Source organism: Phascolarctos cinereus, unplaced genomic scaffold, assembly GCF_003287225.1.
Source record: "Phascolarctos cinereus isolate Bilbo 61053 unplaced genomic scaffold, phaCin_HiC Scaffold_5;HRSCAF=322, whole genome shotgun sequence".
Lineage (NCBI taxonomy): Eukaryota > Metazoa > Chordata > Mammalia > Diprotodontia > Phascolarctidae > Phascolarctos > Phascolarctos cinereus.
This window is the reverse complement of record NW_027555958.1, coordinates 268,786,308-268,801,641: the sequence shown is the minus strand read 5'-3', so window position 1 is coordinate 268,801,641 and position 15,334 is coordinate 268,786,308. Positions and strand designations below refer to the sequence as shown.

The 15,334-nt window shown below is 39.6% G+C and overlaps 1 protein-coding gene across 6 annotated transcripts in view; it reads left to right on the top strand.

The window, feature by feature from the left end:
• TBC1D16 (TBC1 domain family member 16) overlaps positions 1-15,334 on the top strand; it is a 148,014-nt gene that overhangs the window by 125,775 nt on the left and 6,905 nt on the right. For 5 of the 6 annotated variants that reach the window (XM_021000878.2, XM_021000879.2, XM_021000882.2 and 2 more), the window contains 6 exons: positions 8,772-8,969; positions 10,181-10,328; positions 11,382-11,549; positions 12,245-12,393; positions 13,024-13,158; positions 14,047-14,233. In XM_021000878.2, coding sequence (XP_020856537.1) covers positions 8,772-8,969; positions 10,181-10,328; positions 11,382-11,549; positions 12,245-12,393; positions 13,024-13,158; positions 14,047-14,233 — 985 coding nt within the window. The remainder of the gene's footprint in view (positions 1-8,771; positions 8,970-10,180; positions 10,329-11,381; positions 11,550-12,244; positions 12,394-13,023; positions 13,159-14,046; positions 14,234-15,334) is intronic. The other variant, XM_078155844.1, reaches the window with a different exon arrangement.

Sequence of the window (15,334 nt, the reverse complement as noted above, 5' to 3'; positions counted from 1 at the left end):
ATAATACTTCCTAGCTGTGTAACTCTGGGCAAGTCACTTAACCCCAATTGCCTCACTTAAAAAAAAAAAAGAAAGAAAGAAAAAGAAAAAAAGAAAACTACAAAATATAGTCATAGAAGGATTTTTTTTAAGATGGCAAAAGGTATCCCATCCAAAACCAAAAGCTTGGCTGCCACTTTTTCCTACCGTTGACATAGTTCTAGAAATCTTAGCATTAGCAATAAAACAGGAAGGAAATTGAAGCCATACAGATAGGCAAAGGGGAGACAAAACTATTTCTTTTTGAAGATATGATGGTTTGCTTAGAAAATTCTAGGAAATCAGTAAAGAAACTAATCAGGACAACAGTTGTAGTAAAGTTTCAGGCTAAAAAATTAACTCACAAAAATTATCATTTTACATAGAAATAATAAAATCCAGAAAGCCTTAATAGAAAGAGGAAAGCCTCACTCAGAGTAACAACAAAATGCATAAAATGTCTGTGAGTCAGTCTGCCAGTGCACACTCACTACCTGTGTAGATAGTTACAAATTATTCTTTAAAGACAAGACAAAGAAATTGAAGTCAGTTATTATCAAAACTACTTGGGATAGAGGTTAAAAAAAGAAAAGTAGATCAATGGAATGGCTCAGACAAGGAAAAACCAGAAATAATTGAACGCAATGAACAAGTGTTTCATAAATCTGAAAACATAAATTATGTAGGACAAGAGAAGACAAGAATTTGACAAGAATTTCTGGGGGAAATTACAAAGCAGACTTGATAGAAATTAGATTTAGTTCACCAGCTTACATCAAATATGACAATACTTTCAGAATGGATATTTAACCTGAATATTGAAGATCATTTAAAAATAGAAAAAGAGATTTTATTTATATATATGTGTGTGTGTGTGTGTGTGTGTGTGTGTGTGTGTGTGTGCATGTATGTATGTATGTATGTATGTATGTATGTATTTTAGGCAAAACAAGAATAGAGGTGATTATAAAAGATAAAAAATATAATTTGGATTACATGAAATTGAAGAGCCTTTGTGTGAACAAAATCAATGTAAGTCGTTTCATTAGGGAAGCAGTTGACTCTTCTGGCCAAGATGGCTCCCAGTTCTATTCCAACAAAAATCTGAAATTTGCACCAGACCAAATAATGATTGAGAAACTATGGTAAATAACTTCTTCCATACCTGTTCTGTACAAAAAGTCAGACAGCAGCCCATAAGAAATAGGAAAGGGGAGTGCCAGAAAAACTCATAGCAGTACAGGCAAACAAGCCCAGTCGTAGACACGTGTAGTCTGCATCACTTTTTGGAGCCCTAGGCTAGTGAGAGCCAACAGCTCTCCCAAGAAAGGGCCAGAATGGTTGTAGACCCCCAGAAGGCCCTGAGAAACTGGGGAGAAGTCATTTCTTTCCCTCTGGGAGAGTCATTGAGATGGATATTTGAGACTCTGGTAATGCAGGGAATGTCGGGAATGTCCGTCAAATACTTTAAAAAAAAAAAGGCAGCAACCAGTACAAGTGAGGCTTAGACTAGAACATCACTGGGCTCCAGGGTGCTTAGCACACTGTCCTGAGACACCATATAGAAAACCAAAATCCAGTGCTCCAAACCTCAAAGATTCAGAGACCTATCCTCCAGAGGAGGCATCACAGAAACCCAACTGATCCAGGGTAAAACCAAGCAGGTGTCTAACCGAAAGTGCAGCAAGAGGCAAAACCTGGCCATGGAAAAAAAAGCCCCAATTTAGGAACTAAAGTGGAGAGAAGAGTAAACCAAAGAAGATACAGTATCAAATTTACTGTAAAGCTCGAAACCCCTAATTCCTGAGTCATTTGGAAAAAATAGAGGATTATAGGGCAGTATGAGTAGGGGCAGGGGTGGGACATATAAAAATGAAATAAATATACTAGGCACTTAAATGCTTATTAACTGATTGACTGGAAGGGGATTAAATAGCTTAGAATGGAAAATAATAAATCTTAGAATTTAACAAACAGAAATTAGTGACTTCTTGACAGTGAGAAATGTTAGAACAAGTTAAAAGATTTCCTTTAAAATGAAAGAAAATGTAAAATCAGCTGTATTTACTTTAGACACATATGTATACGTATGGTATACATGCATACATACACGCGCATGCACACACACACATACACACACACACACACACACACACCAGAAAAACAAATTAAGGAATGATAATTTAAGAATCATTGTAAGGGGCAGCTAGGTGGCGCAATGGATAGAGCACGGGCCCTGAAGTCAGGAGGACCTGAGTTTAAATTAGGCCTCAGACCAGTTTCCACTTACTAGCTATATGACCCTGGGCAAGTCACTTAACCCCAATTGCCTTAAAAAAAAGAAGAATCATTGTAGTACTTCAAAACCATTATTTTGGGGGCACTAAATTTCAAAAATCATAAATGAAAACTCTAGATTTTTAAAACAAGATGACATACGTCTGTATTTCGGGGAAGCTGAGGTTGGGATCTTGGGAATTGTGAGCTGTAGTTCTAAAGCTGAACAAGTGCCCATACTAAATCCAGCACCAATATGATGATCCCAGAGGAGCAGAAGGCTACTAAAAGGCCCTAAAGAAGGGAGAGACAACCTAGGTGGGAAAAACATGAGTTTTTCACTTCCAGCATGAGCAAGATTGGGAGACCCATTCTTGAAGGGGGGAAAAAAACAGACTGAGGGCATAGTGAAAATAGAACCTACTCATCACCTCCCAAAAGGAACCTTAAAGGGAAAAGTCCCAGGAATGTGAAAGATACAGGCTTATAACCAGGAATAACTTAACCTGCAGAGCTGAGTATAAGCCTACATATGAACACAGGGGAAAAAATGTATCTTTAATAGAATAGAGGACTTTTAAAGTATTTCTGATGAAAGAGATCAGAGCTGGGTGGAAATTTTGAAATACAAACAAGAATCCAGAGAAACCTAAAAAAAAATTTATTTGAGCCATTGGAGAGACTGATGTTTTAGTGCTACAATTTTAATAGGGGAGAAAGAGACATAGGTTTCTTCAGAACCTTAATGTCTTCAAAAGGTATTGAGTTTAACTTCCTGTTTCATAAGAAAAACAGAGGACTTGAGGATGAGTTGAGTTTTTCAAGCGGGGAAAGAGAAGGAAAAGTGAAAGGAATACACAAGGGTAAAAAGGAAAAAGAGGGAGTTTGCTGTTTCTCATAATTGAAATACATGAGAAGAATACAGGAGTGTAGAGGAAGGAGTGAGCGGGAGCAGGCATCAGATGAGCTTCTTACCTTAAACAAAGGAGAGTTGTTGTAGAAAACTCAGCAGAGAAATAAGCAAGGCTGGGGTGTAGGGGGTTGGAGGGAGAATAATACTAGGCAAGGAATTGTCACAAGCAAGACAAACTTACTGATCCTGAAGAGATTAAAAGTGGGGCAGAAAATTTAAGTACTAGAATCTTAGGGGAGGAAGTGCCAATCAGTTATGGGGTGGCTGAACAAATTGTAGTATATAAATAGCAATTGAATATTATTTCAACATAAAAAGTTTTTTAAAAGATAATTACAACAAATCCTGGGTATTATGAAGTGAGGAGAAACCAGAACTATTTATTAAGAATCAGCATTGTAAAGAAAACAACTTTGATTTAACTCTTGTTAATGCTAGCTATTAAGAGAATGACCAGTTATATCTCCAAGAGATTTGTTGGAATTAAGGTTACAGGGACACATTTTTTGACATGGCTACTGTTTGGATTTGTTTTGCTTGATTGCTTATTTGTTAAAAAGGTTTCCCCTACCTCCTCCTCTCAGCTTTTTATTGGGGTGGGGATATAGGTATCAAGTACTGATAGAAAAAAGAGAGCCATTAAAAACATTTTTTACAATATATAGAAAAGAACAGAAGGAAGTTCAGAAGGGAGCACAGACAAATGTTTTGAAATAATATATAAATTTTTGAATTTTGAAAATTTATTTTTGAAATATTTTTAATTTTAAAATTTGAAAATATTTGAAATTCTGTAAATATTTCAAAAATAACATGCAAAATAATATACTTTTTTAAGTGTATGAAATAGATTTGCAGTTTTTGTCTTATGTGTATATGGAATTTTCCTTTTTTGGCATTTTAAGTTAAAAGAAATGATCAACAGGGAAAACAATTTATATATTTCTAAGGGTTTGTTACCTGAGAAATAGACAGCTAGCAGAAATAAACCAAAAGCCATTGTCCAGTAGATAAGAATTGTGAATCATTAACAAGTATGTGAGTGTTCTAAATCACTAGTAAGAGAATATCAAATCCATACAGTCCTGAGATTTTACAACATACCAAGCAAATTGGGAAAGATGCAAATAGTCATATGTTAGAGAGATTGAAAGATGGGTACACTAATGCATTGTTTCGAGAGAGGTAGCTGTGAATTGGTTCGGCCTTCCTGGAAAGCAGTTTGGAAGACAGGAACTGTCTTTTCCCTTTCTTTGTATTCCTAGTATCTATCACATCATAGTTACTTAATAAATGTTTACTCACTGATTGACAAAGAGAGTGATTAAAATGTCCACGTCCACGTTCATGAGTCAAAACATAAACATTCCATTGTTACATGTATATCCCTAGAGAGGTCGATAACAAAAATAAAAGTCCCACGTAACACCAAATATTTGTAATAGTACTTTTTTTCTGGTAGCAAAGAACTAGAAACAAAGTAGATGTCCATCAGTCAGGGAATGGCTAAATAATAAGTTGTGGTACAATTGGCACACTTTGTAGAGAGGCAAATTTAGATTTGATGTCAGGAAAACCTTCCCAATAATTAGATCTATCCAGAGCTGAAATGAACTCCCTCACAAGGTGGTGGTTTCTGCCCCACCTCCCTGAAGTCGTCAAGCCCACTCCAGGTCAGGTAAATTATACCAGGGATTCCTTTTGGGTAGGAGTTGGACTAGGGGGCAGTGAGGGCCCCTACAAATCTCAAATTTCGTGATATTGTAATTGATGTACTATGAGAAAATGCAAATATGAAGAATTCATACATATGGCATAATATAAATAGAACTAGGAAAACAGTATGCACACTCTAACAAGGTAAACCAAACAAGTAAACCAAAACTGAAAACTGTAATTAATGATAACCACACTTTATTCTGGAGAAAAGATGAGAAAAAGTACCTCTCTTTTCATTTCAAAAGTGAAGGGCTATGGATGTAGAATATTGTTTATATACTGTCAGACATGATAGGGGTACTACCAGCCTTCTAGTCACGCAGATTCACTTCTTGCCCTCTCTTTTTCACTCGTCCTGTATATCCCATCAGTTTCTGAATCTTCCGGTCAGTTGTCAATATATTCCCTGCCTCCATCATTTGTCTTCCTGCCTCAATTCTCTCCCTATTCCACTACATCCGCCACCCAGCTACTAAAGTGACTTTTCTAAAGTATAGGTCTGATTATTTCATTCCCCTCATCCCCTCAATAAAGTCTACTGGCAGCTTATTAACTAGGATTAAATATAAATTTGTTTGACATTTAAAACCATTCATAATTTGGTTTCTTTCTATCTTTTCATCTTCTTACATACTGCCCTGCCTCCAACCATTCTACAATCCAGCTTGCTGTTCCTTACACACAACCCCCACATCTTCCAGCAACTTGCTCTGTTGCTTTCTCTCCTTACCTCCACCTCTTAGAATCCCTGGCATCCTTTGAGATTCAGTTCAAATACCACCTTCTACAGAGACAACCCCCCTCCCTTTTTTTTTTTGAGGCAGTTGGGGCTAAGTGACTTGCTCACAATCACAAAGCTATTGAGTGTTAACGCGTCTGAAGCTGGATTTGAAATCAGGACCTCCTGATTCCAGAGCTAGTGCTCTGTCCACTGTGCCACCTAACTGCCCCCAGAGACCCTTTCTTACTTCTCTCCTGGTCCTTCCCCATCCGCCTTTCCTCATCTTCCATTACCTTCTTTTCTAATGTAACTGACTCCATTTACTCTGTGTATCAACTTATGTATGTATTTTCTTCCCCTCTAGAATAAGTTTTTTGAGGGCAAAGGCTTTGGCTTTCTTTTTTTTCTTTTTCTTTTTTCTTTTGTTTTGCACAATGCCTTGTAAAATAGTAAGCACTTAATAAATGCTTGTTCATTGATTGCTTGGTTGTTGTGTTGGTCTTGCTGAACTTTTTTCTTTATTTTTTCATCTTTCTTACAAAGAGATCATTCACTTGGGAGGGAGGAGGGATATATTTTTAAATGAATGTAATACATGTAATAACAGGGTATCAGCAAAAATGATTTTTAAAAGAAATAAGTTATTGACCTACCTATTAAGAAATCTCAGGACAAAGAGAAATAAGAACAAGGCTAGAGGTCTTAGAATTGAAGAATTTGGAACCTAGAACCTCTAGGCCCTGTGACTTAAGTAAGATACCTTATTTAAAGCCTTTTTTCTTCCCCCCTCTCACCTCCCTTTCCACAAGTGGCTATTTGACCATTTATTAGACATTAAATTTGTTTAAGTTCTTTATTATCTTAATCATTTCTGCTGTTTTTGAGATTATTTCTTATAAACCTTCCTGCTTCCTATAAAATAGCAAAAACTGAAATGTCAGTAGCTTTGTAACAAAACTTTTTAAGTCAGTTCAAGTAGTAGTGCACTTGTAATTATTGGCCAAGTAAGTTGTACTTATTCATATGTCAAATAAGTTTTTTAAAATGAAGTTATATTTAATGTAGTTTTTGTTTTGTGGTGTTCACTAACAAAATTGTTTTCTTTCTTTAAAAAGTTCCCATGACTCCATTATTTCAGTTTTCACTCCAGTTTTTTTCCTAAGGGACAAGGGGATGAGAAATGGGGAGAGGGAAACATTTTTCCCCATTTTTAAAATTTTCTGGTTTTACATAATAATCACAAGCAGATTGAGGTGATGAATATATCAGAATACCTCATAATAGACCACAAGGCCACCTCCGCTTGACTTAAACTTTTATGAGTTTAAGCAGAATAAAGGTAACCTCTGAATACCGTAGAGTCTTACACATAGCAGGTGCTCAGCAAACAATTATTAAGTGAGCCAATTAGGCTTGTTTTAGAAGTTCTAATGAAGTATAAATATAACTGTGCATAGAGAACCATTTGTTGACCTTGGTTGGTAACACATTTCTACTCTTTGCTTCTTCTTGACATGGCCTTTCAGGCCTAAGCAACAGGATAGAGGGAATTCTATTTGCCTTTCATCAAAATGATATACTTCCCGCTTTTCTGGACGTCTCTACCTTCCTCTCAAAGTGAGCAGAAGAAAGAGTATTATGAACTCTGGATCCCTTGAGAGGAAAAGTGCTTTTTAAAGCATAGTGTAATGACTGTTAATAATGATGAGGAAGATGATAGTACCTTGAAGCCTTTGGTGACACTGGGAATAATTCTAGCCTGAGCCTGCCAGAGTTTGAACAAAATCTTGTGGATGGACCAGCCTGGGTTATGTGTGCTGAGCATGTGCTTTTTCAGTAGCTGAATGCCTACATTGTTCAGTAAGCAGATTATAAAACAGCACGTAAAGTGGCGTAGTGGGGGGTTGGCTTTATACCTGCTACTTGCCTTGTTTTGCAAACAGTAATTTCACAGTGCAGCTCAGTCAGGGCTCACTTGAGAAGACAGCCTTTTTTAGGAGCCATCATGTTATGTTATGGGCCCACGGTCCCTCTGTGACGAGGGCTGGACTTTTCATTTTCCTTATTACAAGAATTCAGGTGTATATTCGGGAGTAGAAGTACCACAGAATCACAATTTTATGGTATATTCAGAAGGAACCTTAGAGGTCATCTAATCCAACCTCCTTATTTTATAAATGAGGAAACTGAGATAAGAGCCAGAGAGTTGTGAAGTAACTTGTCCAAGGCCTTACAACTACTTCATATCAGATCCAGGACTAGAAAACCCAAGCTGTCTTAACTCTTGGGCCATTGCATTGTAGTGTATTCCCAGATCAACTTAGCCAGGTAGAGAGGAAAGAAGATATCCTTACCACATCGACTTAGGGGTATGTTCGTTTAGAAGGTAATGATTTCTGAAAATTCCATCATTCCCTTTTTGTATTTTTGTATTCCCTCTTGTAGCCTCCATTTAAGAAAGAGATAGACCTATGAGATTTCAAAGCATAATTTTTTCCCTTTAGTTCTTAAAGGTCTTATGCTTAGTGTTTTATTTCTGTTGTTAAAATAGTAAAGGAGGTTAAAGTTCTTACAGTAGATCCCTTTTATGTTAATTTTGGAGGGCAAGACAACTGACTTAAACCTTTTAGAAAGCTAACCATATCAGATCAGGCTTATGCTATCATGTGGTTGCCAGGTTTCTAGAAGTAAGGAGTTGATCTTTGGTGTATCCAGGATGGAGTAATGAAGAAACCTGTCTAGAATTGAGGTAGTTGAATTACTTGCCTCATAGAATTGTTATAAGGATCAAATATATGGATGTAAAGCTGTGTGTAACTGCAAAGTGAGTTGTTGCTGTTACTATTCTTGTTATTACTAGAAACCTTTTTTTTCCGGAATTGTAAACCAAAACAAAAATTTTTTTAAACAAGTGAACCAGATTGTATCAAATATATGACTATGTTGTTAAATTTTTTTTTAATTCAACCTGTATAAAATGTCAGTGTTAAAGTATTTTTTATTTGAACTAAAATAACATTCAACTCAGGCTCCTGCTCTGTAATAGAGTTCTGTGTTTTGAAGTGACTAGAATTGACTTAACATTTCCCCCTTCTCTCCCCATGTGGCCTCTGGCATGTGCAGAGAGACATGTGACAATCACATGACCTGTTCCACCAGCTCCACCTCCAGCCTTGACACCAACCTTCAGTTCCCTGAGAACAGTGGCCAACTGCAGAACTCCAAATGGGATGACCAGCAAAAGGTGTTTGCCCTCGAACAGATCTGCGGAGTATTTCGGGTTGACTTGGGACAAATGAGGTCTCTCCGCCTTTTCTTTAGGTAAAGCAGATCTCTCATTCTCCTCCCAGAACTTAGGGGCCTGGAGGCTTGTTCAAGCTGCACAGAGACAGGTTTGAGGTGCCCTTTTTGTGGCTATTGGATTAACTGTCTGTCTTCTATGGCGTATGCTGAAGTTTTATGGTCTGGATACATATTCCTGGCTGGTCATACTGATTCCAGCATTTCCAAATGTTTGTTTCCCTCTTTCACTAATATTGTCAGGGTTGCTATCTGGTTGAGTTTAGCTACTAAACTAACTTATGCCTTTAGTGAATGATGGCAGTTGTACATTCCTTGGACTGCAACTTTGAGGAGGAATACTGCTGCAGATAAAAGACTGAAGTCAAATCCTGATTTTTCACATTAAGGTTGTCTATTACAGTTTAATCTGCAGTGTTGGAAACCCCATTTCCCACAATGAGACTAAAGACTGTGGTTTCCTTTATCAGGGTTCCTTTTTTCCCATTTGGGTGACACTAGTCTGGTTTTCTAACAATCATAGTGGTGTTCTTTCTTTGCATGGTTAAATCAAGGTGGCCAAAGGCTTCTGACTAATACATCACCAAGAAACACCTGCAGTTGGAATAAACAGGCAGTCTTACTAATAATGAATTTTCAAAGTCAGAAGCCAATAAACTACATCTTAGGGATAGTGAAGGTTGGTCTGATAATCACTGACGTATGTCTCCCCAGAGGGTTCTCCCAGAAAACCATTTAAGCTATAGAGGGGGTATCTACTCAAGGATCTCTCCAGTGAATTGTTCTCTCTGCCTTAATGGAAACTCTCTTAGAGATCATCTGTGTTTGGCTTGATGCTATCACCAGCTTCTTTCTTGGGTGCAAGATTCCCTTCCACATGCTGTAAATCTGACAGTTTTCCCAGTCCCCCCTGTGAGTAAGGGAGGAGCTTCAGACTAAGGTTTCTGAGTGAGGAAAGTATACTGGCGGTTCTTAAGGGAGCAATAGAAGGAGGAATAGTACCCTGTCACTTGAGCAGCATGAGCTTTCACACCCCCTGGAATAAGAATATTTTCCCTTTTTCAGCAAAGTGGAAGATGGTTATTGTTTCTGTATCCCCCTAGCCAAACTCCTCTGGGACCCTGTTTCTTGCTTCTAATGTTAACCATGCTCCCTGATTATACTTGGAAATAAAAACCCATGTTTACATATTCATCAGTCTCTTCTTGTCCCCTCTTTCTACTGCCCTTTAGCGACGAGGCCTGTACCAGTGGGCAGCTGGTTGTTGCTAGCCGAGAAAGTCAGTACAAGATCTTCCATTTTCACCATGGTGGCCTGGATAAACTGTCAGAAGTTTTTCAGCAATGGAAACACTGTACCGAGACTCATCTCAAAAACCAGGTAACCCAGCAAGGAAGCAAAGAATTTTGAAAAACAATAGCAATCTCCATCTTCTCCCAGCTGCAGGGAGCAAGCCCTTGGAAGGCTATTCTCCTCCAGGCTGGAGGGCTATGTTCTCGTTAAGTAATCTTGGATGTACTGGGTCACCGGAGGGTCTCTCTAGCCTTTCATTTTTTAGTGGGTTAGGGTCTGTATGAGAAAGAGAGAGAGAGAGAGAGAGAGTGTGTGTGTGTGTGTGTGTGTGTGTGTGTGTACATATGCAATACACACACACAATGGTTTTGGGCTGCTAATGTTAGTGAAGTGGCTGATACATCAGCAGCTTTGGTTTTGAAAAATGTACCCAGTTCTTTTTGTGAATTCTATGCTCTACACTTGAAAATAATGTTTTGACAAGGCATCCTGCCATATTTTGCTCAATCTACGTACAAATGTAATAAGAGCTCTTTAATTATCTGTTTAAGATACTGTATGTGCTTATTAGAAACAGTGATGACTTTAAAATTCCCTTCCTTCCCACAGAGCCTCCTGCTGTTTGTCCTTATTACAGTAGCATGGCTTTTTTTCCCTCCCTACATTGAACAACCTTTGATTTTTGAATTAAGTGTCAGCTGCAGTTTTGCACTAGGATCATGACTGCCCTTAGAGAAAACCTGACAGGCCAGCCCCCTGCTCGCCTAACAGCGATCCCTTTGTATGTGGCCAATCATATGTAATTTATTGCAGGCACTCCTGGCAGAGTGGGCTGTAAGCAGCATTAATTCAGTTTTTGTGGCTGGGGTTGGGAGTGGGGAGGATAGGGTGGGAGGGAGGGGGTTGGGGAAAAGAAACGGATGGGGAGAGGGAAAAGAGAACCAGAAAGGGGAAGACTATTTTAAGATGAAGGTATTTTTATTTTAATTGAATCTAATTACACTTGCCATTTAAGAGTTTGTATTCAGGAGACATCTCTTCTCCTTTCAGAAGACAGGGGCTTGTAAATCCTGGGAAAAGCTGGCTTTAAAAGCCAAGTATTTGAGATGCTTATCTTTCCCCAGTTTTCCTTCTGTCTAGCAGGTCTCCAGTGAAAAGACTTGTATGCAATTCTCCATCCGACGTCCCAAGCTCCCTTCTTCAGAGACCCACCCAGAGGAGAACATGTACAAAAAGCTGGATGTCTCCACCTGGCTTAACCACTTGAATGAGTCTGGGCAGGTGGAAGAGGAATATAAGCTACGTAAGGTAAGGAATCAGAGTTGGTGGTTTGTTGGTTCTGCTTATGAAGAACTCCTTTGGGGGGGTGTCATGGAACAGTAGGATGAGTGGATGAGCCATGGTCTCCGAGTATCATCACTTATCAAGAACAATGTTTAGAAACCAGCTTAGTCAGTTTCTGTCAAGGTGGTGCACAAACTAAGGGAGCATAGTGACTGGAGACTTCTCTGCTCTGAGAGTATGGCTGCCAGCTTTCACCCATAAGGTAAACTACACTCATCTTTTCCATTCCAGATTGCCTTATACTCTATGAGATCTGTGTGAACAAACCAAATAAAGCAATGAAAACTCCCATTAAATTAAAAAAAAAACTTACAAAGTTTGGGGGATACTGTGTCCGCCTTTATAGAAAAGTTTGCAGTGAACTGCAGCATTTCCAAGATCAGGGATTAGGCTATGACATGAGAACGACACATTAATCGGAGAGCTGCTCCAGGGGGGGTTATTGACATTGAAATGAGCCCGGTTTGTGTTTCGTATGGGAATAGAGGACCAGCACTTTCCCCTTCTAAACATGTGCAAATTGCTGAGGTTTGAATCAAGGCATCAGTTGTCAGGAGAACTCACCAAAGCCACCAAAACACAAATCTCTGGGGATTTGGGGGTTCTTTGAGCCGCTGTACTTTTATCACCCCCTCCCCAACTTTTGCCGCTTCCTCCAGGCCATTTTCTTCGGCGGCATTGATGTGTCAATCCGGGGCGAGGTCTGGCCCTTCCTGCTGCGCTATTACAGCCATGAGTCCACATCGGAGGAACGAGAGGCACTGAGGGTGCAGAAGAGGAGGGAATACTCAGAGATCCAGCAGAAAAGGTAACTGCAGAGGCCTCTGCTCACGCTACCCCATCCGGTCTTCCCTGTCCTTCAGATGAGAATGTCATCTGGAAAGGCAATCCGAGGTGCAATTCAGCATTGATAATGTTTTGTGACCATGGTTTGTTTTTCAAAAATGGATGTCCTAGGAATCAAAGTAATAGGGCTGGGTAAGTGCTGTTATTAGATTGAGCACTTCAGCTTCAAAACGGGTTTCATTAGCTCACATGTCGGGGCTTTGGAATTCTTTTTCCCCTAGACTTAACTAGGCACTGACATTCTAAGCCCAACTAAAGAGTAGGGGGGCATCATTAGATTAAGCCATTAACTGAGAATTAGAGCAGCTGAATTTTGTTTTGTAGTCTGGCTATGTGACCTCCCAGAGGTAAGATTACCTCTCTACCACTGAATCCACTATAAAATGGGAGCCAGGTTAGTGAGAGTGTAGTCCTTGGAGACTTCCATACCAAACCTCTGCTCCCACACAAAAGAAATTTAACAGGTACTGCCATCATCCCAGTTGGAGATGTAGAGAAATACCAGCTTCTTATTTCTAATGAGACAGAGAAGTCATGGAATAAAGTTATATCCCAGTGTTTGCCATAATATGATGGAGGTTTTCCTTTTGAGGCTTTCAATGACTCCAGAAGAGCAGAGAGAATTCTGGCGCCACGTGCAGTTCACTGTTGACAAAGATGTGGTTCGAACAGACCGGAGCAATCAGTTCTTCCGAGGAGAGGACAACCCTAATGTGGAGAGCATGAGGTAATCCACCTCCTTCTTTCTGCCATTTCCAAACAGAAAGCCAGAGCTCCTAGGCTTCGTTCTCAGGGCTGCAACTTGGTACAGGTGACATCACTTCTTTGTTCCTTGATTTCCCCATTTGGAAAGTAGAAGAAAATATTGCTGACCTCTTCCTAGGTTGTTAGGACAAACACAGTAGCTTTCTTGGAAATCAACATTGTAGAAACAGCAGAATGTGGTAGCTTTATTTTATTTGAGGTTTTAAGAGCCATAAAGTACTATGTCTAAGTAGCTTTCTATGCCCCTTCCCCAAAATTTACAGTGAAAAATCAGCGACTTCTCACAAAGCAATTTTCTGCTTAGAAAATTGTCGGTTTATAAGCTTTCTCCATGAATTGTAGTTCCTGGATGCCCCAGCTTTCTTTCCTCATCTGTCAAATGAATGGTGTTGTCATTCATATTCCCATTCAGTCATAGATCAGTATATAGCAATAGATCACCATGTGCTTGACTTACAGTTCAGCCTTGCAGGTAAGTAGACAAAATTACCAGCCCATAAAAATTTCTACCAGGCTGCCCTTTTCCCTAGTGGTCTATAGTTAGTAAAAATGAAATCAAGTCTGTGTTCTTCTTTATGCTTCTAATGCCCATAAGTTCTTGCATAAGTGGCATGATATCACCCAGCTGAACTGGGTAAGTCCTATGTCTTTTGGATTTGAGAGAGCTCCTAAAAACTCAGTGCCTGAAATCAAAGACTGGGCGTTATTGCTCTCTCTCTTCTCATGTCACTTGCTGAAATGGTGCTCTGAGTAGTTAAAGACAGGAAGGAGACAAGGCAATACTTGAACTCAGTCTACCACTTGCCATTGACTGATGTGCTCCTCTTACCTATTCCACTGTGTCCTCTAGGAGAATTTTGCTGAACTATGCGGTATACAATCCAACCATTGGCTACTCCCAGGGTATGTCAGACCTGGTGGCTCCCATCCTGGCTGAGGTTCTAGATGAATCTGATACCTTCTGGTGCTTCGTAGGTTTGATGCAGAACACGATCTTTGTCAGTTCTCCCCGAGATGAGGATATGGAGAAACAGCTGGTGAGGCTCTGAGCTGCAGGGTCTCAATCCTGTGTCTTTGTGTATATGCATGTATTCTCTTTCCCCTGGGCTTGATTATGTTATTAGTCAGAGATGAGCCTGTTGATAGTGTGGCTTCACATATTTGTCGGGCAACTGGGAAAATTACTATGTAACCTTTCCATACTCATGATTAGTCTCATTAATCTATAGATTCATGGGAGGTTAGGTCTAGAAAACCTAAATCAAAGATAACAAATATGGAAGATTTTTGCCTCAGGTGAGAAATGGACTCAATAACCTGTAAGAGTCTTTCTTTGTTATAGCCAGAAGTGATAGTGCTTCCTGGTCTTTGCAGATAGCACACCAACCCCCACCCCCACCACCACAGCCCTTGTTCTCTCCTTCCTATACTCATAAAGCTTTAGAAACAGCTATGACACAAGGCACATCTGGCTAGAGTGACCTCCCTTCTCGTTTTCCCTCTTCCTAAACTTAGTATTCTGGTGGTAGAAAGCCATTGACATACATATATTCCTGGGGGGAAATAGAAAGTGTCATGAGCTAATAACAAATGTAGCACGAGTCATTCGGTGCAGCTGGGTTTGGGGTAGAGGTAGGTCCAAGGCGATTGTCCCCTGACCCTTCAGGCTCTCCCTCTCTTGGCCCCCAGTTCAACTAAACTCATATTCTTTATAAGCTTTTCTTCAGCTGTAGATTCCCTGACCTCACAGTCAGCACTGTCAGAAACAGAATAGAAGTGCACACTTCTGTCGTCCATGGACGCATTTTACTATATGTGTTACTATGGGTTTTTGTTTTTTTTTTCAATTTTCCTGCATCATCCTACACATCTGAGGTGATGTCAGGTTTCCAAGGTCCCTCACAAAACCAGCACCTCACCAGGCAATTATCTGGTATGACGCAGTTAGGTTATAAAAGGACCCCTGGCAGCACGTGGCTTACTGCTCAACAGGCCTAGTAATCAGTCACTCGCTAGAGATTGATTTTGCAGAGGAGTCCTTGAAATCTGCAGCCACGGCTAGTCATGCTCAGTACTAAGTGCCGCCTAAAATAGCCTTTGGTCTTGTCCTGCGTCACAGTGAGACTCTTAGCTGACAT